The sequence below is a fragment of the Protopterus annectens genome, chromosome 12.part0 (genome assembly GCF_019279795.1).
Source record: "Protopterus annectens isolate FY-2018-M chromosome 12.part0, PAN1.0, whole genome shotgun sequence".
NCBI classification, from domain to species: domain Eukaryota; kingdom Metazoa; phylum Chordata; order Ceratodontiformes; family Protopteridae; genus Protopterus; species Protopterus annectens.
In genome coordinates, this window is record NC_056746.1 from 1,159,565,956 (window position 1) to 1,159,593,482 (window position 27,527).

At 42.9% G+C, this 27,527-nt stretch overlaps 1 protein-coding gene across 3 annotated transcripts in view; it reads right to left on the bottom strand.

The window, feature by feature from the left end:
- CHD6 (chromodomain helicase DNA binding protein 6) overlaps positions 1 to 27,527 on the bottom strand; it is a 2,211,516-nt gene that overhangs the window by 140,304 nt on the left and 2,043,685 nt on the right. For all 3 annotated transcript variants that reach the window (XM_044090190.1, XM_044090189.1, XM_044090188.1), the window contains 2 exons: positions 17,869 to 18,057; positions 4,898 to 5,038 (listed from right to left, as the gene is read on the bottom strand). In XM_044090190.1, coding sequence (XP_043946125.1) covers positions 4,898 to 5,038; positions 17,869 to 18,057 — 330 coding nt within the window. The remainder of the gene's footprint in view (positions 1 to 4,897; positions 5,039 to 17,868; positions 18,058 to 27,527) is intronic.

The window sequence follows — 27,527 nt, forward strand, 5'->3', positions numbered from 1 at the left end:
TTACCATATATTCAGACCATCTGTTAGTAGTATGGTACATCAACAATCAAGGTGGAACCCAATTGTAAGTCTTTGCCGAAAAGCCATGAGAATCTGGCAATAGGCAATGTCCTCCAACCACTTTCTAGCAGCAATGCATATACCTGGGACGTCTAACATCCTAGCAGACAAACTGTACAGAACTACACTACTGTCCTACAAGTGGCCTCTCAACAAAACAGTGGCAATAGAGATCTTCAGCCATTGGAGCCAACCTTGCTGCAACCTTTATGCTTCTGCTTCTTATTTAAACAAAGAAATTCAGAAGTTACTTTGTCCTCATCCCTCCACAGGGTCAGTCACCAAGAGATGCTCTAGTCCATCCTTGGCCCCCAAGTCTCCTTTACGCCCCCCCCCCCATTTCTCTTATCACAAAGTTCATGCAGAAAGTAACTGAGTGCAACGCCAGGATAATCCTCATTATCCTCTTCTGGCCTTGGCAAGTATGGTCCCCCTTTCTTTGGCTTCATCTAGTCACCCCTGGATCTATTCCTGGACTTACTCACATACCTCTCCAGGCTGCCTCTACTGGACCTCAAGACCCTAAAACTAACTGCATGGTTTCTCCAATTCTAAAAACTGCCAGAGATGCCAGGCTTTCCTCCCCCCATGTAGTGCGAATCATATCTTCCTTAAAAAGAAATTCAACAAGAAAGACTTACAAGAGGAAATGGAAGCATTTCTCCATCTGGCCATCCTCTAATGGACTAGACCCTTTTTCAGAACCAATTCCAAAAATTTTAGAATTTCTTTCATAACCTTTAATGGCTGGGTCAAGTTATTCAACACTAAAAGTACAACCGGCAGCCATTTCAAACTTCCACATAGGGTTCAACAATGTTTTCATTGCTTTTCTAAAAATTTCCAAGGGTTTTCTAAGAGATATCTTTTTATTGAGACCCCAGTTTGTGATCTAATCCCTCCCTGAGATGTCACCATTTTACTTCATCCTTTAATCCAGAAACCCTTTGAGCCAGCAGCAACCACAGATATGAAGTTTCTTTCTTGGAAGACTACATTTCCAGTTGCCACTACTTCTGCAAATGAGCATCAGAATTTCAAGCACTCTCATGCAAGGCCCCTACCTGGTCTTTCATATGGACAGAGCTTCTCTGAGAACAAATCCTTCCATTCTCCTACATGTAGCATCTGAAATGAATCTGAACCAACAGACTGACTTACCAGTTTTCTTCCCCAGCTTTTCCAGTAAAAGAGAGGATATGTTACATACATTAGATGTGCACAGGAAATTCAGATTCTACCTCAACCGAACCAAGACTTTCAGAAAATCAGATCAGTTGTTCATATCCTTCTACAAGTAAAAAAAAAAAAAAAAAAAAAAAACTCTCAAGATGGTTAGCTAATTGCTTTTTCTTCGTCTATGATTCACTATGCATGCCTCTACAGTCTACAGCTTAAAACCCATTCTACAAGAGCAATGGCAATCTCAACAGCCTTTGCTAAGCAAGTTCCTATAAGTGACATATGTACAGCAGCAACTTGGTTCTCAACTCATACATTTGTGGATCACTACAAATCAGATGCACAGTTAAGGATGTGCACAGCTTTTGGCTTTGGCATACTCAAGAATATCCTTCCTTGAGTCCACCCAGGTACCAGTCAGATAGTTTGGGAATCTGTCCCACATGTTGATTCAGATGAAAAACGACATTGGATACAAAAGTTATGAACTTACCGTAAAGATAGATTATGCGGTCTTCTTTTCGTCTGGTTCAACTACTCTCCCACCTGCACCCTCCCAAATTGTCAATGTGCATATAAATATCATCCAGAATTTTTTTTGGACCCTGTCTGATTCCTTCTCTTCATAACACTTACACACATATATACATACATCTATCTATCGGTTTACTATCATGTTACTAAGTGGACTCAGTTGAATTCACTTTGCGCAAAGTCTGGAGGTCGAATGGTGAAAATTTCGAACTCTGATATTGCCGAAGTACAAATCTCACCCCATCTCGATCCATGCTAACGCTTGTTCCTAGGTCGAACTCTGGATGCAATTTGACAATACTGGAATTCAGCATTGTGATATTTCGCAGACGTGTGTTGATGATATGATCATTCGACTGAGTCCACTTCAATATAATGACAATAAACCCTATCTATCTATAAACACACATATGTATATATTTATTCATGATGATTTTTAATGTCAGTCAGCTAATTTGATCGGCAGTCATTCAGGCAGGAGAGGTGAATTGTGGGCAGGGGAGGAATCTGAGCTCTCAGATCCAAAGCTTTGGTACAAGGTGCCGAGGTCGGCTCTGGCCAGATCCGACAATCCACATGTTGAACTATATAAACAGAAGACAAGACGTATCTATCATTATGGTAAGTTCAGAACTTTCATTTTATTTACAAAAAAACAGAGGAAAGAGACCCAACCGACTAGTGCAGGAAAGGTCCAACTTTGCATCATCAAAGTGGCAAGCACAATAAAGTGAATACAGGAAGTACTGCTGTAGTAAGTCAGTAGAGAGCCAATGTTTGAGAGCAGGAAATGGTAAATGAAACAGAATATCTAGTAAAATGGATTTTCAGGAAACAATCCTGTCATACCAGAAAAAAACAAAGACTGCAGCAAAGTACAAAAAATAGTTGCACATAATCTGTAACACCTTCCTGAAAGGTACATTCCTTTTCAGACCACACTACAAAGACCCTGCTCTACCTTGGGATCTGTACTTTCTTCTAGAAAAACTAACTCTGACTCTTGTTCAGCCTGCATAAATAAATTCTCTTCACCTCAAGCCAGGATTTCTGAGTTGCAGGCTTTGTCAGCTAAGCCACTTCACTTATTTTTTCCCCAAAGACAGTTACCCTCTGTAGTAATTCGGGTCTGTATTATATATTAGAAGTTTCAAAACTTCGAACCTCAAATGTTAGACAACATATGAGCGAAGTCTGAAACTTAAAAAAAAAAAAAAAAAAATTAAAAAACCTTACCTGAATGCTCTGAGCAGTGGGGCACGCCTCCTTGCACCCCCCACGGCACCCCTACTTAAATATACCAACTCTGAGATTGCACTTCAGTGTAGAAAAGGAAAATTTTCCCATTCTGTGCCATACGAAGCTGTTGCTTTTAACCTTCGAACTTTTCAAATTTCAATCATATGGTGTCGACCATATGACATTCGAACTTTGAAAAGTTCGAATAATAAATAGGGACCCTAGTAATTCCTCCTTTATATACAGTCAATACACAACCCAATCTCAAGCATTACATTTATCTTTCTATGTTCTTTTCACACAATCTCAGTCATGGTGAAATTCCTTCTTCATTTATATGGACATTACACCATCATAGTAGAAAAAAGCAAGCCAGCAACCAGTGGACCGTTGATAAATAAGTAGTTTAATAATAAACTACTAAAACAGCATGAAAGCTTACAAACATACCGGTTTCGGCCCGGATTTTAACCTAGCCTTCTTCAGTGATTTGGTCATTACACCTTCAGCCAAGATTCTATGTTGACAAAGAGTAAATGTTTTCCTAAGGATTCATAACTCTTGCTTTTCTCTGCAACAAAATAACACAATGTTTTGAAGAGTTACTTGGCCAAATGGCTCACTTAAAAGTGTTCACTTTTGGTACTCCAAATACAGTTAAGCGTTTTACTGCCATTCCAGAGGCTTGTTCTACTAGAAAAGTTCTTACATCCCTATTTTCCAAAGTGCAACTCTAGATGGTATTTTTGAAACAGCCATCTGGATTTACTCAACCACAAAGAATGATAATCTGGATGTAATATCCTGGTCCAAGTGTTCCCACTGAAGCTACTGTTATACAAGTTTTTTTTTTTCAAATGGAAGACCGATGAATTGGACTAATTTATGACTCTCTCCAGCTGCTTCCAACAACAGATGTTCTCTTACCAGATGCAAACATTGTGGACTTACCCAAGAGCAGATTTGGAAAAGCATATCCATCCTTGGTAACCTACCCCCTCCTCCTTCTCTGCAGCAGTACATTTACAGCCATGACAGTAAGCATTTCTCCTCTTTGTGTAGCACACCACAAATCTGGAGAACAGTGGCACCACAATGCATTAAGGGACAGTGCAGGAGCCATGGTAACAAGTGAAAGTTTTACATACCAAGCTATTCTAATGCCTGGTGGCTTTAGTTCTACTGTTCATTAAGGTAAATACACATCTTTAATTTTTCCCTTTCTTCTGCTATGGATTTGTTTGGCCTCTGTCCATTGTTCTACAAGTCGTATCCTTATTTCTTGACAACTGTAACCATCTCATCTCTTCTTTCTCTGCCAATAACATGTATCTACACCACTGCAGTCTGAGCTTTATGGCAGTGGTATATACAACAACATTTCACTAAGTTAATCCTACCATCATTCTGAAATACAAAAAAATCAACCAAATGTTTGGAAAAGAAGCAGGGTATACTTCTGTACTGTTTTTGACCTTAAGACACGGAGTAAGACCAATCCACTTAAAGGATTAGCCAGAGTGGTCTACTGTTTATTCAGAAATGCAGAAACGGCATCAGAATCCCAGCAGGTGTTTAACATCTAGCAGCAGCTGAAGGGAAATACAGCATCCAACACCTTAAAGTAAAATAGGACATTAGTCAAGAAATCTTTCACAGGGTGATTACTCGGACACAAGTGGGGGAATGTAAAATTACCACTGTAGCACCTACAGTTAAGTAGGATTACTGGCCTTAATCCAATTTGTCTCATGTGTATACTTAATACATGACCTCAACCAACGTGTCTAAAGGGTTAGTTTCTCCTGTACATGATAAAAATACCTGAAAAAGAGTTGCACTAAACAATGAATTCCTAAAGCTTCACAGTTTAACTGCTTACCCTCCGTCCTGTTCCTTTATGGACCACAGGCACTCTCTCTTCCCCAGTTAGAGTATTTATGTCCAACTTACTGGGATCTTTGCAACGTTGCCTCCTCTGTTTGGGCTTCTCAGAAAAGCTTTGCAAAATTCCAGACATATTCTAACAGAAAAGAAAAGTGTTAAAAACAAACTACATGCACCAGTGAAGAAGGCAACCATCATGAAGTAAAACAGGTAATAAATACATGCAGCTCAACCATGAAGCATTTACCAAACAGTAAAGTAATGTTTTGCTTGCTGTTAGTAAATATAATTTTGAGGTATGGATGGGGAAAAAAATTATCAAAGACTGCCTAAATGCAATTTTCAAGCAAAATTCTGTTTATAAACCACTTATTTGGATTCACAGCACACCACAGACGTAAAGGTTTTTGCTAATAATAATCTGAAAATATCTTGCTCAATACTTTCAGCTGTTCTACTGAAGTAGCTTAAAAGTACAGTTGTGTACACTTACCATAAATGTAGATGTTTGAGTGTATTCACTGTTGCAGTCATTACACTTGGGTTATCCTGCTGGCAGGCTACCCTCAGTCGGCCTGAATTCCAAAGTCTAGGTCGGGGTCGGTTGCTGTCGCCTCTTCCCTGACGTCAGAGCGCCAGGGGTATAAAAGATGCAGCTGACGCTATTTTCTTCAGTTTTTCTTGCCCCAGATGTCAGGTGCCCCCAAAAGGGTAGGCTAAAAGTATGTCAATAAAACATGCATGCACCAAAATATATTTTACCTTCATCTAACAAGCAAATACACCACATAGGTTGCATAGAGTAGAGAAGTACAGATAAGTTCCAGCAAAGATATAGGGGATGGCGGGTGGGTAACCTGGACTGCAACAGTGAATACACTCGAACATCTACATTTATGGTAAGTGTACACAACTGTACTATGTTCTTCGTGTTTCACTGTTGCAGTCATTACACTTGGGTTGAATCCCAAAGCTATGGTTGGGAGGCTGGAGCTAAACAGCATTAGGAGCGGCTATGAGGACCTGCAGAACTGCAGTGGCAAACCTGCCCTGGATTTAGAGTAGAGTGGTAAATGACAGTGCTTTGTAAAGGTGTGCACTGAACTCCAGGTAGCAGCCTCTAAAATGTCTTTGGTTGGTACTCCCCTGAGGAAGGCTGCTGAAGTGGCTGCTGCTCTGGTTGAATGTGGCCTAATGCCCTTAGGCACTGGCTTGCCATGTTGTGAATAGCAGAAACAAATGCAGTGGCCTATCCACTTTGAAACAGTCTGCTTTGAGATAGCCTTTCCTTGTGATCCTGCAGCATATGCCACTAGTAATTGCTCAGTCTTTCTGAAAGCTTTGGTTCTGTTCAAGTAGAAGCGTAGCTATCTGTGTATGTCCAAAGAATGCAGAATTCTCTCCCCTTTATTCTGTGGGTTTGGATAAAAAGTAAACAGATGAATAGTTTGGTTAAGGGCCACACTGGACACTACCTTAGGCATAAATGTCGGGTTTGTCCTCAGAGAAACCCTGTCTGGATAAAAAATGATAAAAGGTTCCACAGCCATGAGTGCCTGTAGCTCTGAGACTCGTCTTGCAGAGGTTATTGCTAGGAGCAGAGCTGTTTTCCAAAATAAAAACTTTATATCAGCTGTATTGGCCGGCTCAGAAGGAGGCAGGGTGAGTTTTTCCAAGACATAATTGAGGTCCCATGCAGGTACTGGTGATCTCCTTGGAGGCCTTAAGTTTTTGGCTCCTCTGAGGTACTGCCTTAAAGGATGAGAAAAAATTGGTGGCTCTGTACTGTAATGAACCGAAATGGCAGAGGCATGAATTTTAATTGATGAAAAGGACAGACCTTTATCCAGCATCTCAGTTAAGTATTGCAAAATCTGAGGAATATTTGGTACAGCTGTGTCCATTCCTTGTGCCTGGTTCCAAGCACAGAATCTCTTCCATTTTCCAGTGTAAGATTTTCTGGTACTAGGCCTTCTGGCCTCCAAAATGACATCCATCACAGCTTTAGTGAGAGGTGCGTTTTGTATGACTACATTATCCGCCATGCTGCCAGATTTAAGGTTTTGAGTTGGCTGTGCAGGATCTGATTGTTTTGTTGGGACAGTAGATGAGGTATTTGAGGCAAGGTCCAAGCCGGGCATTGAGACAAGTTCCTTAGGATTGGATACCATTACTGACGGGGCCAGTCTGGGGCAATCAATATCATCTTTGGCTTCTCTTGTCTGACCTTTAGGAGTACCTTGGGGAGGAGAGGCAGTGGAGGAAAGGCATATACTGCTAAGGTTTTCCAGCTGAAAGATAGGGCGTCCACTTTCCATGCTTGTCTGCGATAAGTCCTTGTGCAGAATCTTTTCAGCTGGTAGTTGTGAGGAGAGGCAAATAGATCTATATCCGGGCATCCCCATTTTCTTGTTATCATGCTGAAGACTTGTGGATCCAATTTCCACTCATGGGGATCCATGAGGTTTCTGCTTAGTTCATCTGCCAGAGTATTTATCTTTCCTGGCAGGAATTGTGCCTGCAGATGTACTTGGTAAGTCAATGCTGTGTCCAACAAAGTCATGGCTAGTCTGCAAGGGGGGTAAGAATGAGTGCCTCCCTGCTTGTTTATATACCACATGACCGTGGTGTTGTCTGTCTTTATCAGTAGTTGTCCCAGATGAATTAGGTCCTTGAAGGCTGTCAGGGCATTTTGAACAGCTAGCATCTCTTTTTGATTGATATGTAGATGCATTTGGTTTGCGGTCCATGTGCCTTGAATACATCTTCCTGCCATGTGGGCCCCCCAGGCATAATTTGATGCATCCGCTGTTAATGTCTGCCTGACTGGGGATAAAGTGAATGGCTGCCCCTTGTTCTGGTGACAAGCCTTCGCCCACCATCAAAACTCCTGTTTCAGGCAGGGAATGAGGGTAATTATTGTTTCCAGGCTGTGGCAATGTTGAGGCCAAACACTTTTTAGGTACCATTGAAGTTTCCTCAAATGCAGTCTCGCATATGGAATTAGTAGAATGCAGGATGCCATGAAGCCCAAAGCCTGCAGAATATTTCTTGCAGATAACTGGGGCCTTTGTTGCCAACAGTTTGAAATAGGTAGTCAGTTGCCTTTGTTTGTCTGGCGTGAGATAAGCCATCTGGGCAGCTGTATTTAAGTTTGCACCAGGAATATTATCTCTTGAGTGGGTACTAGTTTTGATTTCTTTTCGTTGACTGTGTACCCTAGGCCTGGTAGAAATCTCTTTACGAATGCCAGATGCTGTAGTAGAATGTCCTTGTTCTCCGCTTGAATGAGGCAGTCGTCCAAGTAAGGATATATTTGTATTCCTCTTTGTCTGCAGAATGCAATTAGTGGTGCCAGGCACTTTGTGAAGACCCTGGGCGCAGTGGATAAGCCAAAGGGCAGTGCAGAGAATTGGTAGTGCATTGAGCCAGCTTTGAATCTGAGGTATCTTCTGCATGTTTGTCTGATTGGGACATGCAGGTATGCCTCTTTTAGGTCTAAAGTCACAAGCCAAGCCTTCTTGCCCAGCATGGGCAGAAGCTGCTGAAGAGTCAACATTTTGAATTTTGGTATATCCAGATATGTGTTTAGAATAGATAGGCCCAGTATTGCTCTCCAGGCCTTGTCTTTTCTTGGTACCAAGAACAGTCTTGAATAAAATCCTTGTCCCTGCTCTTACTCTGGTACTTGCTGAATGGCCCTCATGCCCATGAGGGATGAGACTTGTTTTTATGCCTCTGCCCATTGATGTTTTGGCAGGTCTGGCCAACCGTTTGTCCTTGGCAGGGTATGGAAGTGAAACTTGTAGCCTTGTGACACTATGTCTAGGACCCATTTGTACTGTGTTACTATGTGCCAATTTTGAGAAAAAAGTGCTAGTTTTCCCCCTAAAGGTGCTGCCAGAAGATAAGTGCTTGGTGCAGGCAGGGGGAAGTCATTGGGACTGTTTCCTGTATGGCTGTGATTTGTCTTCTCCACTTTTGGAGGCAGAAGCACCCCATTGTTTAGACCTGTACGAACCTTGGGGCTGGGATCTGCCTCTAGGGCGTCTGTATCTGCCCCTTTGTGGTCTGTCTGACACTGGAAAGGACCCATTCTTTGTAGGCCAGTGTCTGCTAAATCTTGTAGGCTGTACCTGTAAGAAAGTCTTGACCGTTTGCATAGATTTAGCTTTGTCCTCCATTTTCTTTAACACCTCTTCTGCTTTAACACCAAACAAGGTATCATGCTGTAATGGAGCATCTAATAATTTTGCTTTGACATGATCAGGCAGATTTTGTTCCTTTAACCAAGCATGCCTCCTAATGACAGAACCCGTAACAGCGGCCCTGCAGGAGGCCTCCAGAGAATCAAAACCACATTGCAAAGTATGCTTTCCAACTTGTTCAGCTGCATGTAATAAATCCTGCATTTCTTTGTTTTCTGCACACTCAGAATTTATCAACATTTTCTGTTTAAGCAGTGACATAATATATTCCTGATATTTGAGCATATGAAACTGATAATTTAAAGCCCTTATAGCCAAGGTAGCAGAAGTGCAAATCTTTTTTCCCCATCTGTCCAATGCCCTAGAAAGTACAGTTTTGTACCTACCATAAATGTAGATGTTCGAGGATACACATTGCTGCAGTCCTAACTATTGGGTAGTCCGCTGTCCAGTCGGCCCGAATACCAAAGTATATGGCTGACGTCGGTCAAGGCGCATTAGACTGACGTCAGTACGTCAGGGTACTAATGCGCATGACCGACGCCATTTCTTCAGTCTTTTCTTGCCCCAGATGTCAGAAGACCCTAAAAACACAAGGCCCAAACCAAAACAACAAAAAGCCCTGCACCAAACTTATATACAATATATATATATACAGATGTACAATAATATACAGCAAGTCACACCACCACCCCTAAACACAGAGGGGAAGGCGGGAGGGTAAATTGGACTGCAGCAATGTGTATCCTCGAACATCTACATTTATGGTAGGTACAAAACTGTACTATGTTCTTCGTTCCACATTGCTGCAGTCCTAACTATTGGGTAGAATCCCAAAGCAGAGGTAAGGGAGGCTGGCAAATCATAAAGAAGCAGGAGCTGACAACATGCCTTGCAAAATAGCTGTGGCAAAACCAGCCCTAGACTTAGAGAAGAGAGGAAGGTGATAATGCTTAGAGAAAGTATGCACTGAACTCCAAGTAGCTGCCTCCAAAATATCCTTAGTTGCCACCCCCCTTAGAAATGCTGTAGAAGTGGCAGTAGCCCTAGTGGAATGAGGCCTAATCCCAGCTGGAATCTCCTTGCCATGATGGGAATAACAAAATGCAATGCAAAACCCAATCCACCTAGAAATAGTTTGTTTTGATACAGGCTTGCCCTGAACTCAAAGCAAAAGAAACAAACAACTGCTGAGACTGCCTAAAATCCTTAGTCCTGCTCAAATAATAGCAATTGCCTGTGCACATCTAAAGTGTGCAAAATCTGTTCCCCTTTATTTTGGGGATCTGCATAAAAAGTAGGCAAATGAATAGTTTGGTTTAAAGCCACACTAGAAACCACCTTAGGCATAAAAGAAGGATTAGTGCGTAATGATACCCTATCCTTATGAAAAATCAAAAAGGCTCAACCGCCATAAGGGCCTGTAACTCAGAAACCCTTCTTGCAGAAGTAATAGCCAACAAAAAAGCAGTCTTCCATGACAAGTATTTCAGTTCAGCAGTAGCTGCAGGCTCAAAAGGTTGTAGAGTAAGTTTCTCCAACACAAAATTGAGATCCCAAGCAGGAGTAGGAGCTCTCGTGGGGGTCTTATATTCTTTGCCCTCTAAGAAATTGCTTGAACAAAGGATGTGAAAACAATGGTGGGTCACAATCATAGTGAGCTGAAATTGCTGCAGCATGAATCTTAATGGAAGAGAAAGACAAACCTTTGTCCAATAACTCAGTAAGATATTGAAGAGCCACACTCAAATTAGGCTCTGAAATCTCCAAATTCTTTGCTGCAGACCAAAATAAAAATCTCTTCCATTTGTCTGTACACTTTCCTTGTACTAGGTCTTCTGGCTTCCATAATCACCTGTAAAACTTGTGGAGGAAGTTGAGACCTACTGTCTTTCAAAACAGAATATGCCAGGCTGTTAGATGAAGAGAGTGAAGCTTGACATTGAGCAGATGACCGTCCTTCTGAGACAACAGATGTGGAATCAAGGGTAAAGGCCATGGAGGCTTCTTTACCAGACTCCTCAGTAATGGGTACCAATACTGCCGAGGCCAATCTGGAGCTATTAAAATCATCCTTGGCTTGTCTTGTCTGACCTTTAGAAGCACCTTTGGAAGAAGAGGCAGAGGCGGAAACGCATACACATGAAGATTTGTCCAACTGAAAGAAAGAGCATCCACTTTCCAAGCTGTGTGATGAAACCTCTTTGTGCAAAACTTTGGCAGCTGGTAGTTCAGTGGAGAAGCGAACAGATCTATGTCTGGAGTTCCCCAGGACACGGTCAACTTTTGAAATACATGAAGATCCAGTTTCCACTCGTGGGGATCCATGATTTGTCTGCTTAACACATCTGCTAAGGAGTTCTGTGCTCCCGGCAGAAACCTTGCCTGAAGAGTTAGTTGCAAGCTGAGCGCAGTCTCCCATAAAATCATTGCTTGCCTGCATAGAGGATAAGAATGTGTTCCCCCTTGTTTGTTGATGTACCACATGACAGTTGTGTTGTCTGTTAGAATCAACACCTGCCCTGGAAGAAGTAACTCCTTGAAAGCCATTAATGCAAACTGGACTGCTAACATCTCCTTCATGTTGATATGTAGATGCTGTAGTCTGGCAGGCCACTTGTCTTGTATCCACTTTCCATGTAGATGAGCTCCCCAAGCAATGTCCGAGGCATCTGTCGTTAAAATCTGACTCGCCTCTGGCGGGTCACAGAGAGTCCCTTGTTTAGGTGACATTCCTGAGCCCACCACAAAAATTCTTTTGAAGGCAAGGTATTATTTGAATGACAGTGTCCAAATCCTGGCAGTGCTGTGTCCATACATTTTGAGATACCATTGTAGCTTCCTCATATGCAGTTTGGCATTGGGAAGCACCAGAATACAAGATGCCATGAACCCTAATGCTTGAAGGACTGTCCTTGCAGTCAGCACGGACTGATGAGATAGTTGATGGAAGTAAAGTGATAGACTCTTTTGTTTGTCCGGGGTTAAAAAGGCCATCTGGGCTGCTGTATTCAGTCTCACACCCAGAAAGCACATGTCTTGAGAGGGTACTAGACTGGACTTTATTTCTTTCACAGAATACCCTAGGCATCTTAGCACTGCAATAACATATTCCAGATGCTGTAGAAGGTCTTCCTTTTCTTGAGCCAGAATCAGGCAGTCATCCAAGTAAGGATAGATTTGAATTCCTTTTAGCCTGAAGTAAGCTATCACTGGAGCCAGAACCTTTGTGAATACTCTGGGCAGTAGATAAGCCAAAGGGCAATGCAGAGAACTGATAATGAGAATTTCCAGCTCGAAAACGCAGATACTTCCTGCAACTTAGTCTTATAGGCACATGAAGGTAAGCTTCCTTGAGATCTAAAGTTACCATCCAGTGATCTTTGCCCAGCAGAGGTAAAAGTTGTTGTAACGTCAACATCTTGAACTTGGGAATGTCCAGATAAGTGTTGAGGATAGATAAATCCAAAATTGGTCTCCACGTGTTCCCCTTCTTTGGTACTAGGAACAGGCGAGAATAAAATCCTAGGCCCCTTTGTGATACAGGGACTGGCTGAATGGCCCCTATTTGGAGTAACTGAGAAATTTGCTTGTGTGCCTCTTTCCTTTGAGGAGGAGGAACGTCTGGCATGCCTTTGAAAGGAGGCAATGTATGGAAATAAAACCTGTAACCGTGGTGAATGATATCCAACACCCATCTGTCTTGAGTAATTAAATCCCAATTTTCTTTGAAAAGAGACAGTCTTCCTCCCAAAGGAGCTGCCAGGCGAGAATCTACTGGCAGCTGAAAAGGCAGGTCATTGGGTCTGTTTACGAAAGGACTGACCCCTGCCCTCACCAGAAGTCTGAGCAGGTGAACTCCCTGTTCTAGGCCTAAAAGAACCTTGAGCTCTGCCCCTACCACGTCTAGACCTACCCCTAGACTGGGAATCATAAGCAGGATATGTCCATCCCTTAGTAGGCCAATTTCTACTAAACTTCGGTGGCTGCACCTGCAAGAAATCTTTAACAGTTTGCATAGACTTAGCTTTGTCCTCCATTTTCTTCAGAACTGCTTCCACAGGCGAACCAAACAACACATCAGACTGTAAAGGAGCATCCAAAATCCTTGACTTAACATGCTCAGCGAAATTCTGATCCCTCAACCAGGCATGCCTGCGAAGAACAGAACTAGTGGCAGCCACCCTCGAGGAGGCCTGCACAGCATCAAAACCACATTACAAAGAATGCTTACCCACTTGTTCAGACACATGAAGTAAATCCAGTAACTCTTTACACTCTATACCTTCCGCCAAAGCATCCACCTTAGATTTCAATTGTGAAAGGAGATAATTTTGATATTTTAGCATGTGAAATTGACAATTCAACGCTCTCATGGCTAGAGTGGAAGAAGTATACACTTTCTTTCCCCACCTATCCAAAGCCCTTGCCTCTTTATCAGTGGGAACAGGATTTTTAACCACAGAGGCCTTAACACCTTTAGGCCCCTGAGAAACAGTTTCTGGGTCCGCCCTAGGACTCTTAAACAAATACTTATGAGCTTCGGGCACCCTATAGTACCTATCAGGTTTAACAGGAGCAGGAGGCAAAGAGTCAGGGTTCAGGGAAGCCTCTGCAAAAACATCTTCCACCACATTCAACACAGGAGGTATAGCTAAGGGCCTATGTTGTGGTAAAATAAGAATTCCTAAGCCTTTTCCTGGAATCAGAGTAATCTTGGCCTTCCCATTTAAAGTGTTCCCTCATGGAATGCAGAGTCTCTGAAAATGAGAAATCCTCAGGAGGAGAAGCTGTAGGTGTGGAATCATCCACATCAGAATCAGAATAATGAGGAAAGTCCTGTAAGTCTTCCGCAGAAGACTCCGAAGCCTCTGAATACTGTTCCAAACTCTCAAACTCAGGTTCCACCCTAGGCCTCTTATCAGGAGGGGGCATAGAGCCTCTAATCATAGTAATTAAATCTTCTGCCATTTTAAGCATATGTTTCTTAGGCACAGTACCTGAAGTGCTAGGAGAAACCCCCACTGTAGCTGAACTTGGCCTACCTCTGAAAGAAGCTTTGGCAACAGAAGGAAAAGCTCTAACTGTCCTGGGAACAGAGGGAAGAACAGTTACCTGAGTAGCCCCCTCAGCCTGGCCTACCTCCTGAGAGGGCACATCCTGTAACAATAAAGTCTCTGCCTGAGACTCCAAAGAAACTCCTGGCAAAACCTCTGGCTCCACAGAGCCTTCTAAAGAACCGACGTCCGGGACTGCCGGTTCATCAACCCTAGGCTTCACTGTTTTGTCTTTGCGCTTCTTAGACGAAGCGGGCGTCGGAGCATCCGACGGCATTTTGTAATTACAACGCTTCCCAAACACTAACCTGGCACAGTCTAACCTTCTCTTAATAGTGCGTTTATTAAATCTAGCACAAGAGCGGCAACCAACAACGTCGTGCTCAGGCCCTAAACAAGGTATACACAGAGTATGGTAATCCCTATGAGGTATCTGTTTCCCACAAGAAATACAGTTATTCACTTTTTCTGACATCCGGTTAAATACTGAGGCAAGAAAAAACCAAAATGCTCCCCAACGGGGTACTTAGCCAACTTTGATTCGGTCTGAAACTCCGACTTCGGAAATATTTCAGAACGCCAACCTGCACTCGCAAGAACTGCTTCTGCATCGGACCATGCGGCAAAAAAGACTGAAGAAATGGCGTCGGTCATGCGCATTAGTACCCTGACGTACTGACGTCAGTCTAATGCGCCTTGACCGACGTCAGCCATATACTTTGGTATTCGGGCCGACTGGACAGCGGACTACCCAATAGTTAGGACTGCAGCAATGTGGAACGAAGAACATCCCCTGTCAGAGGGGATAGGGTTTTTTGCAGTGGAAGCCTTGACCCCTTTCGGACCCTGAGAGATAGTTTCTGGGTCAGCAGCAGGGTTTTTGGAAAGGAAATTATGAGAGTCAGGAACCCTGTAGTACCAGTCCGGCTTAACAGGAGCTGGAGGTAAGGAGTCAGGGGTCAGGCTGGACTCTGAAAATACATTATCTACAATGTCTAGCACAGGCGGAATAGCTAGGGGCCTGTGTTGTGGTAGTAAAAGGAAGTCTCTGAGCCTTTTCTTAGATTCTGAAAAAACTTGGCTCTCCCAGTGGAAATGCTCCCTCATGGTATGCAAGGTTTCCCCAAAAGAGTAATCCTCGGGAGGAGAGGCTGAAGGGATAGATTCTTCAGCATCAAAATCCTCATAGGGAGGAAGGGAGTATTCCTAATCAGAAGAGGAATCAGATGAAATGGAAACCTGATCTGAAGATTCATATTCTGTCTCTTGCCTAGGCCTTTTATCAGGTGGGGGATGGGAACCCCTGATCAAACTAATTAAGTCTTCGGCCATTTTGAGCATCTGTTTTTTGGGCATGGAGGCCTGTCCATGAGGCTGTTGTACTTGTTTCTTTGTCTTTAAAGGTGCTTTAGTCTTTGCCTTTGAAGCTGAAGTAGTTTTAATGTATAACTGAGTAGGTCTGAAAACACCCTCAGAAGCCGATGCCTGCTCAGCGGCTCCGGACCCATCTGAGGGAATAGTCTCCGAAGGTCCAATACCTTGAGCTTCCAGCGGCCTGGTCAACTCCACGTGGGAGTCAGTAGTGGCCTGCGGGTCTAAAGTAGCAGGCGTCAGGGGCTGCAAAGGCACCTCACTGAGAACCGGCGAACGGCTTAGAGGAAGCCTCGTTGTCGGTTTTGGACCTTGGATGCCTGTCCTTTTCTTTTTCTTTGCGTTTCTTGTGAATTCTGGTAGTCGGATGGCTATCCGATGACATCGTATAATTAAATCTTCTGCCAAAATAGTGTAATGCAAAATCGTACCGACGCTTAATAGTGCGTTGGTTAAATCTACCACAAAACTGACAACCGGCAACGTCGTGGTCAGGGCCTAGGCAAGGAATACAGTAAGAATGAAAGTCCTTACGAGGTATTTGCTTCCCACAAGAAATACTATTATTAACTTTATCTGACATCGGTCTGGAGCAAGAAAAAAAGTTTCCCCAACGGGGTACTTAGCTTTTAATGAAGACTTCGGATCTGAAATTCAAACACGAAAATCTCAGGAGTCGGCTGACCGGCACTTGCGAACTGCTTCTGCTTTGGGCACCGCGCGGCAAGAAAGACTGAAGAAAATGGCGTTGGCTGCATCTTTTATACCTCTGGCGCTCTGATGTCAGGGAAGAGGCGATAGCAACCGACGCCTGACCTAGACTTTGGAATTCAGGCTGACTGAGGGTAGCCTGCCAGCAGGATAGTGTAATGACTGCAACAGTGAAACACGAAGAACATCTTAGTAATTTTCTGGATATCCCCTTGCTGAGCTCTAACTACTGTCTCTTTTACTTTCTCACCATCCTCTACTGTACCGTTGATATCCCCAGTGTAGTCCATCACTGGGACAGGACTGCAATTTTCAGAAGGAAAGCTTTGTGGTTAGTGGGGGTGGAGTGGATAGCTGGCTGCCTGCCTGCAGCCTCATACTGTAGGTGAGATGGGTCTCTGTGTGTGCATTTGTTTGGTCCCTGCAGAGCAACGAGAGTGCAGACCAGTACCACACCTTCCAAAGAGTGCCAATTAAAGCACATGCTCCATTTTTCACTGCACAGACTGAGCTGTAATAATATACTGCAATCTTAATCCCTCACTGACCCTTTCAAGTTCTTCTATTGTATCTACCCTCTACACCTGACAGTTATCAGTGCCCACATTCTTAGAGAAACCTTGACTGTTGCTGCAGACAGAAATCGTGCCTCCACACTGGTGGACAGGTATGAAACAAAGAACTTTTAGACTTCTAGACTGATCAAAGCAACAGACAGCAGGGAATACCTATCATGATAAAATATATTTAGTAAATTGTACTGGACCTCGTGTAGCTTCATGCATTCTGCTCATAATCACGCCTATAATCAACCTTTTTCTGTCTACATTGTTTACAGGACACTGGAACACAAAATGCAAGAAGAAAATATATATATATTGCTTAGGTTCCAAAAATGTACAAACTTCAATGGGCGAAATGCTGAAAAGAAATATCAGAACACATATGTTCTGATCAGTGTTACATCATTAAAAAGGTTCTGATTGTTATGAAAACAATTTTCACAAAACTTCACTACATATGTAACTTGCACACAGTTAATACAGACCACCATAGGATTCATATCTTTAAACTGACAGCGAAACTTTCAAAAGTCAGGGTAACACATTCAGGTAGTGTGAGCCCTGTAGAAGGAAAAGCTCGCACTTGACCAGACTTAAAGCTCAAAGCAGCACATGGATTTCAATAAAGAGGTGACAAAATGCACAAAACCACCCCCAAATAAATGACAAAACAAATGTTTTTTGGGGATGCTTCATCCTCCCTTACTCAGATACTAATGTATGAAACTCCGCAAACTACCAATTTCAAACCGACAAAAAAAAGTGCTTTGATGGAATTTACCTAGTTCTCTTCAGAGCTGAAGGGATACAAGTTAAGGGAAACAATGACTCATTAAATGTTTACAAATGAATGTCACGTTTTGATTGCTTTTTCTTTAGGATGATCATGCTCTATTTCTAGATAAAAAAGGAAATGAGCAAAAATTAAAACATAACTACCCTATGTTCAAAATAAAGATTTTAATATATTTTTCATTAAAGCGAAAAAGGATATCTGACATACACAAACATGTGCTATTACATGCTTTCTTCTAATAATGTTGGTGTAAAACTCACAGAACTGAAGCCAGGAACATCCATAGTATAATCTGGATGCTGTCTTAGCCATTCAAGTAGGCTCCTGTTTGCCACATCCTTTTCAGGCTGAACCTTGGATGTAGCTTCTGTTGGCTTTGTTGGAGTAATTGAACTGTGTCTGTCTGGACGGATACTATTCTGAGAGTGCTTTTGTTCATCCAAACCATTCTGTAGAAAAGAAATAAGAAACAGAGTCAGCTAGGAAGCAGAGAATACAGTCCACACTTTGGAAGTATTAAGAGATATTAGTCACAAGTTGGAACCATATTTAACCAACATCAGTTCTGAACTGCAAAAGCTGTCTCTCCAGCATTGCGATAAAACATAAGCTATAAAGGATTACTATCTGACCATTTTGATATTTTAACTGGATAGTTCACCTGAGAATAAAAGGTAGCTTTTTGAGAGACCCAGGAATACAGAACCATAAGGGCTGAGTGTGGCACACGTAAGTACATGACATAAAAGTTCAGATGCCATACATGCGAAGGGCATATGACAGTGTTTACCCAGATGACAGGATGTTGACTCAGTTTTCCTCAAGTAATAGGAAAGACCAAACCTATGATCATGAGCCTCCCCATGCATAAATAAATAAATAATGCATCTGAGTCCGTTTTAACTTTGGGAGAAAACACCAGATAAAACCAAGCATTACATCCGCACAACTTGTTCTACCACTGATAATCATACAGTTAAAATTCGCTTCCTCTTTAATTTCTGCATTCATCCTCAACATTTTACAGCGATAACAATGGGTATCAATGTTTTCAGCTAAAAAAAAGATTTAGACAGCTGTCAGTTTCTGATAATTTCTAGGAACTGGAAAAATATGTTTTTATGACCTGTACAAAAGGATGACAATTCCATTAAGACTGAAGACATCTGGTCTTATACAGTCCTCAATAAAGCTTCTTCTTCCCATTCAGTCCATTACTTGACTTTGCACCACAGCTTCATCTGAGAAATTAAAACTGTGTGCATAACTTAAACACAAATCAATCCCTATTCAGGAGCAATGTTTTCTGGACATGTGTAATAGGAGTATGGACAGACCAATTCAAACAGAGGAATCAGCACTATATATGAGGCAAAAGTAGGACTACTGTGTGATATACCCTTTGAACTACTTCACAATTACCTGAACAGAGTTATGCGAAAGCATACAAGTATGAGCAGGTACTGTAGCATCTCAACACTGGTAGCTAGGACTTGAGAGAAAGAGGCAGATGCTTTTTCTAACTCATTTTTGGGTCCATGCTTAGCAACCATCAGCCTCTCATATAAGCCTTCAGGCCATTTATTACTTAACACAGGGGGATTCCGCTTGCACTAAGCAAGAGCTGACTGGAGGGGGATGATTATTCAGGTAGCCATGCAGGAGTTTGTGCTGCTGATTTCATTTTTTTCACCTACCAGCAAGGGAGGAGAGTCCACTTCCCAAAAACCTTGTGATCTGGCTCCACATTCTCTCCAAACTAGGGTAATTTAAGTTTCAGCATGGACTCTTATTTGCCCTCAGGATGGAGAGCTACATGACACCCCCAACAGTGTACTTCATTTCACACGAACAAAGGCTATTGGGTTGTCTTCAATTAGGCCTAAACTACATGGGAGAATGTGGTAAAAGTATTAACTTAGACAGACTGAAGCGGGGGGAGCAGTACTACAAAGCTGACTCTGGGAGGAAACACATGAGGGTAGTAGAAGAAAATATGTGGATGAGGGACATGGGGTATGAGACAGAGAGAGAAATTAAGAGGAAATGAGCTTGAGTATGTAATGGTTAGGGAAGAGACAAGTGAGGACAGAAAGGCAGTATAAGTACAGAAGTAAGAAGTGAAGTGTAGGAGAAGTATAGACAGTTGTCTAAACTTTGAGAGTAACAGGAAAGCTACTGGGACAGAGTTTGTAGTTAGGACAGTACCAAGGATAGGAATCAAGTTTTACACAGTGGCAATTCCACAGTGAGGTAACATGAAGTTTTAAGTTGTGTGGAAAGCATTTAAAATTGGGTTCTGTAGTAAGTATGGGTGGGAGGGGGCCACATGAACTGCAGATAGGGAATTTCCAAAATCGTTGTTTGGGGGACTGCAAGATGTTTTAGTTCCAGAGATGTTAGCGGTTTCCTTGGAGTGTCAGGAGTAATTCGATTCCTAACGTATGACATTTATTTGGACAGTTTTGAATACTATACATGGTTTTAAGTTCAACATAGTGTAAAGAACAACTTAGTTCTAGCCACTGTAACTGAAGTGCTACACAATGGTGTGTTCTGTAGATGACGTCTGTGGCAAATTTAGCTATTTTATTTTAGGAACTTGAGACTTTGTCGACAGATGATTTAGTAACTTTAGAAGGAAGTGGGGATTCATATAATAGGCTAGTCAGTAGAACAGATGGAACTTTTTGAAGTTGTGTTTGAGGAGTGAGAAAAAAATTAATTCTATACACAATTCCTTTTTTTAGCAACTACATAATTGGTGCAATGGTCAATGGTATTGTTTTTAGACTCAACAGATCTGATGTTGTCATTTTCATTCATTCCTTAACTGATGTGTTTCAGATCCAACTTGGCAGCTTCTACTAAATCCTCAGATGCAAATTCTCATTTGCCATCACATCGCTACAAATGTGAATCCTTTCGTCTCAAGCTATTGGTGAACTTACAGTTGAAATAGTGAGTTTTTGCAAAAATTTTATCATTCTCTGTTAGTCTTTACTAATTCTGTCCCCTTCCTCCCTCTTATACTAAATTTCCTTTCCAGTTTTTACAGAGAATTTGCTATTTTTCTGTAGTACCATCGCTTGTATTTTGTTATATTTACTCCATCTTTCTACTCCCTTTTAGGGTACTTCTAGTATACCACTGTTGGTAGTTTTTCCCTTTCTCCGTTTAAAAAAAAAAAAAAAAAAAAAAAGTAAACACTATTGTTTCTTTACTGTTGCTGCTTATTTTCTTTCTGTGGCCTTGCAGTCTTAGTTCGATTAGTATGGCTGATAAACCTTCTGGATTCAAAAATGCTTCACCTGTGGGCATAAAATTCCTAACTTGGATGGCCACTGGGAATGTGTAAACTGCTTGGGTGCTGCCCACTTAGAGGCAGACTATTCCATATTTGTTGGTGTCAGGGTACTCACAGGCAGGAAAAATAAAATTGCATTGAAAGGCTTCACTTCCCTTCCACTTCTTCTTCTGCTGGGGCTGAACCCCCTCCCCTAAAAAGTCTGACAAAGGGAAGCCTGACTGTTCTCAAAGACAAAGAATCTCTTAAGAGATCTCCGGATCCCACTTCCTCTTTAGCACCTTCTTCGAAGCAACCTGCAAAAACTATCAAAAAAGTCAGGTTCGACCATTTCGGATCCCTCTGCTTCGAAATCCAAATCACCTTGAATCTGGTCACCTCTCACCCTACCAAATCCAATAATGTCTCAGCTCCTTTCATCTTGGATTCTACCCACAAATATTCTAAACCTCCTTCCATGATCTCTTCTCTCAGGTCTTCTGGGAGTTTATCTGAGGCCGAAGTGTTTGAGTTGATGAGGAAATTCCTCAGAGCTCAGATCCAGATGTGGGTACTCCTGTCTCAGTCTCTCATCAGAACCGGGAGCTGACCTGCGACTATTTCACCTTTGGTTTCCCCTTCTCTGAACCAACCTGCTATTTCAGAGCCCTGGGATCCGAGAACCCTGGGGGTGTCCCTTTCAGATCCAAAGACAGTTCGTTCTTTGACTCTACTCACTTCCCTGAATCATCCAGTTCCAAGCCTTTTGGAGCTGGAGGACTCTTGGAGTCAAAACATTGGTGCTGGATCTGAGGATCCAGAGTCAACTCCAAAGTTTTTACAGGTGTTCTTAGCCCTTGGAGCCTCGGTACTGGACAGCTTGGGTCTGTCTCCATCCTCAGGTGAAGTGCTTGCAGGGTTACTGGGGCCTGTCAGTTCTGGAAATTTTGGCTCCGGTGCCATCAACTTTGCCCCCACCCCCATGTGCTCTGCCTTCAAGACTGTGGAGAGGGCCTTTTCTTTGCAATAGAGAAAGGACATCTTTATCCCTCTTGGATCAGGCCACTTTACCTCCTTTGGTTCTTTGTTCCGAGTCTCGATTTTCCATACCACTGTGACAGCCATCCTGTTCAAATCTCCAGTCAATCCCTCAGGACTCCCACATCTGTTTTGATACCTCACGAGACCATCCCTCTAAAGGGGTACTTCAAAAGACAATGTGTAAAAAGAGACACTTAGATTCCCCTTACGAATCTCTCAGGGAGGACCCCGATTTTGATGAAGGGGAGGGGTCCCCCAGCTCTCCACCTGAAAATGTTTCATTTGGAGACATTCTAGAGCTCTTACAACAAAAAGGTGGTTGGTCTTACAATACCCCCTTCCCAACAGAAGTTGGTGTTCCTGGAGGCTTTTGGGTCTGGCCTGGTTACGTCTTGGGTAACCCCCACCCCCAGCTGATGAACTTGTAGATCTCATTTCTCACCAGGCTTGGAAGGAACCAGACACTTTGGAGACCATCCCTAAGTGTCCAGACAAATTTTTAGCCCATCCCAAGAACATGATACACTGGAGCAAGGGGGTCTCAGTTGATGCCATGGTTGTGATGGCTGCGACTAAAAAAAAAAGCTTGCAGAGCAGAGCTCTTCTGTCTATCCCCCTAAAGGAAGTCCAGAGGTAGGACAGATTTAATAAATGTGTGTATACTTCAGCAACCTTGTTTGTCAGTCAGTGAATTATTTAGCACATTTTACTACACTGCAAAAAGATTTGACTACAGAACTCTACAAACCTTTTTCTGGGTCCTTGTCTGCTAAGCACCAAAACAGAGTTTCCTCATGAATGGCAACCCTTCAATCAATATCTAGTGTATCCACAAGGTTGATCTCCATTGTGGTGGAAGGTACCTCATGGGTGCCTGGTTCTTGCATAGCTATTTGGAGACATGGCTATATGCATCTATGTGACTTTGCGGAGCCCTTTAAGCCTTCATTCACCAATGTTTCATTTGACAAATCTTACTTATTTGGCCCTAAAGTAAAAGACACGCACTGTAGATGTGACCAAGAGAGAAAGACCATGTATGTTGTTGGGATACAGTCTTCGACATCTCAAAGACCCTTTTTCCTGGAATCAATGAGGAGGTAGAAAGATGTAGTTCTGTAAATCTTAGGGTCCTTTCTAAGACTCATGAGGAGATATTTCTCCCAGGGGCAGAGATGGGAAATGCAAGAAGCAGCCATGATGGCAGAGGTGGCCCACAGAACCAGGCTTTCCGGGATTCCTTACTGTACAAGCACTATCAGTGCTCCTGAGTGGCTGCCCAACTGTTGCCCTCTGGAGGCAGTCAGGGGGCATTTGTGTCTGCACCAATGAGCCTGGCTATCCATAACAAAAGATTCCTAGGTACACAAAACCATATCCAGAGGTTATATCATACCATTTTTCCAAATTACCCTACAAGAATGAAAAGAATCCCCAATGTTCCATCCAATCAGAGGGAAGCAGCAGCCTTAGAAATAGAAAAGCTTCTAGAAAAAAAGGGTCATCCAAAAGATCCCCCCAGAAAGGATCTGGGACCTACTCAAGATTCTTCTTAGTGCCAAAGACAACAGGGCACTTGAGTCCCATCCTGGATCTCAGCAAACTAAATCAGTCTGTACAATGTTCAACGTTCCAGATGGTCACAGTTCAGTCCATTCTGCCCCTACCAAGAAAAGATGACTGGGTGTGCTTGCTACATCTTCCAGATGCATACTATCACATCAAAATGAACAGGAGCTTCAGAAGACATCTGTGATTCCAACTGGGAGCCAGTCACTACCAGTTCAGAGCATTGCCCTTTGATCTCACCACAGCCCCCAAAGTGTTCACCAAATGCATGGCGGTGGTAGCAGCTCACTTGAGGCTGTTGGGATTCAGAGTGTTTCCGTACCTAGACAACTGGCTCCTAACTGCCCCAACCAGGCATCTACTCCTACAAGCAAGGGACTACCTGCTCCAGTTGTGTCTTTACCTAGGCATCACAGTCAGTTGTAGCATATCATAACTAACACCTATGCAGAGTCTGGAGGTCATAGGTACTCATATGGGTGTGGTCAATCAGATGGCCTCTCTCCCTCTAACTCAAATACAGACACTCAAATCCCAGGCCAGGAAAGTAATCCTGCATCCTTCTCTTCCAGCAACACTAATCTTACAAACCCTGGGATCCACGGCAGCAGCTACCACCCTAGTTCTTTTAGCCAGGTTTCACATGCAAATTCTGCAGTGGACCTTATCAGTACAGTGGGCCACTCTTCATTAGCCTTTAATAACAATGATGAAAGTTTTAAAGGTGCTTTAAGGAACTTGAAGAAAGAACTTTCTGACAGGTGATTCTCTCAAATAAATCAATGGATTTTTAACCTCTCATAATAAAGATAGGTTTGGGAAACCAAACCATTTTTCTCAGATCCACAGATTTCTAATAGATCTGAGGATCTCAATAATAGCTCTTGTCCTGACAAATTAGGGGTGCCTGTCTTCTATTCTTCTAATGTTAATAAAGTTTGTGAAATCATGAAAGAACTGGCACATTCTGACAGCAGATGACAGGATTAAAGAAGTGTGTGTGTGTGTGGGGGGCACCCAAGTTCTGTTTTAAGAATCGGAAATCTTTAAAACGCCTTTTATGTTATAACAGTAACTATACTTTGCATGTTAATAAAGCAGTAAAACTCCACAGGTGAAGACGACCAAGTCAAAAGCAAAAATTAGAGTAAACTGACTTTAATAAAGCGTAAAAAAATGAAACTAGCAATAAAAAGTACAGTTTTGTACCTACCATAAATGTACATGTTCGAGTGCTAATACAGCTGCAGTAATCACAGATGGGTTCTCTGCCGTCAGGCGGTCCCTCGGTCGGCCGAATTCCAAAGTCTAGGTCCGGCGTCGGTTGTTGTCGCTTTCTCTCCTGACGTCAGTGAGGCCGGAGTATATAAGACACAGCCGACGCCATGTTCTTCAGTCTTTCTTGCCCCAGATGTCAGGTGCCCCCAGAAGGAAGGCAATACATAAATTATGTTTCTATGTATATACAAGCAATGCAATATAATCCAAAATCAGTAGTTGCAAGCAAATAAACCATAGAAGGATAACCCAGTCAGGTTGTATGAAGAGGGTGTTAGGCCCCATGCCTTTACCAAGTGGGGAAGGAGGGAGGAAACCTGTACTGCAGCTGTATTAGCACTCGAACATCTACATTTATGGTAGGTACAAAACTGTACTATGTTCATCGTGCATACAGCTGCAGTAATCACAGATGGGTAGAGTCCCAAAGCTACGCACAGGGTGGTAGGTACTAGGAGGAACTGGGCTGAGCCAGAATGCCCTGCAACACAGCAGTGGCAAAGCCTGCTCTAGTTCTGGAATATAAAGGCAGGTGGTAGTGTTTTATGAAGGTATGTACAGAACTCCAAGTGGCTGCTTCCAAAATATCTTTGGTAGGAACTCCTCTGAGGAAGGCTGTAGAGGTAGCTGTGGCCCTGGTGGAGTGTGATCTGATACCTGTAGGAACAGATTTCCCATGATAGGAATAACAAAACCGTATGCAGTGGCCTATCCACTTTGAAATAGTCTGTTTGGTAACTGGCTTCCCTTGAGCCCCTACAGCATAGGACACAAAGAGATGTTCTGATTTCCTGAAGGACTTTGTTCTGTCCAAATAATAACGTAGCTGCCTATGGATGTCTAAAGAGTGTAGCAGCCTTTCCCCTTTGTTTTGAGGATTGGGGTAAAAGGTAGGTAGGTGTATGGCTTGATTTAAAGCTACCCTGGATACCACTTTAGGCATAAATGAAGGGTTGGTACGAAGGGAAACCCTGTCCTGATGGAAGATGAGAAAGGGCTGCACCGCCATGAGGGCCTGTAGTTCCAAAACCCTACGAGCTGAAGTGATAGCCAGAAGGAAGGCTGTTTTCCAGGACAAATATTGCAAATCTGTTGAGGCAGCTGGTTCAAAAGGGGGCAATGTTAATTTTTCTAGTATGTAATTAAGATCCCAGGCTGGTATTGGTTGTTTCCTTGGTGGTCTTATATTCTTAGCCCCTCTGAGGAACTGTCGTAAGAGTGGGTGAGAAAATAAAGGAGGATCCGTGTTGAATTCTGCAGAAATGGCTGAGGCATGGATTTTTATGGAAGAAAATGATAGTCCACTGTTCAGCAGCTCTGTTAGATACTGTAATACCTGAGGCAAGTTCAGTTTTCTAGGGTCCTGGCCTTTTTTCTCATTCCAAGAGCAAAACCGCTTCCATTTTATGGAGTAAGCTTTTCTAGTAGATGGCCTTCTGGCCTCCAAAATGACATCCTGCACCTCCTTGGAGAGTAGGGTCTGTTGTGGTGTTAAGGAATTTTCCATGCAGCGAGATTGAGTGTTTTCAGCTGACTGTGAAGAGTTTTGTAGCTGTGCTGAGTCAGCAGAAGAGGCATTAGAGGCAGGGACCAGGAAGGAGTATGTGTTAGGCTCCCCAGGAGTGGGTACCAGTGTTGCCTTGGCCAATCTGGAGCAATCAGTATCATCTTCGGTCTGTCTGCTCTTGCTTTCAAAAGCACCTTGGGCAGAAGTGGCAGAGGTGGGAATGAGTAAACTGTCCATGCTGTCCAACTGAATGAAAGGGCGTCCACTCTCCAGGCCTTTGGATGAAAAGTCCTCGAACAAAACTTTTCCAATTGATGATTCCTGTGGGAGGCAAAAAGATCTATGTCTGGCCTCCCCCATGCTTGGATTATCTCTGTAAACACCTGAGGATGCAACTTCCATTCGGGTGGATCTGTCATATTTCTGCTTAGATTGTCTGCCAGCGTGTTTTCCAATCCTGGCAAGTACTGTGCTTGAAGTTCGATTTGCCATTCCAGAGCCAAGTTCCAAAGAGTCATGGCTAGTCTGCACAAGGGGTATGAATGTGTTCCTCCTTGTTTGTTTATGTACCACATTACTGTGGTGTTGTCTGTTCTTATCAGTAATTGTCCTGGATGTAGGAAGTCCTTGAAAGCTGTAATTGCATTTATTACTGCTAGCATTTCTTTTTGATTGATGTGAAGGTGCTTTTCCTTTTGGGACCATTTGCCCTGAATGCGCCTGTCCGTCATGTGCACCCCCCCCAGGCGTAATCTGAGGCATCTGTTGTGATGACTTGCTTTGCTTGAGGCTTGCAGAATGGGAGGCCTGTGTTTGCTTGACATGCTTGGGCCCACCATAGAAATTCCTTTTGCAAACATGGAATTATTGGTATTATTGTTTCCAAACTGTGGCTGTGTTGAGACCATAGGTTTTTTAGGTACCATTGAAGTTTCCTCATATGCAGCTTTGCACATGGGATTAAAAGAATGCAAGATGCCATGAAGCCCAGAGCCTGCAGGATTTTCCTTGCAGTACGCCTGGTACATTTTGCTAGTATTTTGAAGTACTGAGTTAGTTGCCCCTGTTTTTCTGGCATAAGATAGGCCATCTGGGTGTTTATGTCCAAGTTGGCACCCAGGAAAGTTATTTTCTGAGATGGAGTTAGCCTGGATTTCTCTTTGTTGATGGTGTATCCCAGAGAATGCAGTAACCGTGTTACATATGCCAAATGTTCCAGAAGTATGTGCTTGCTGTCC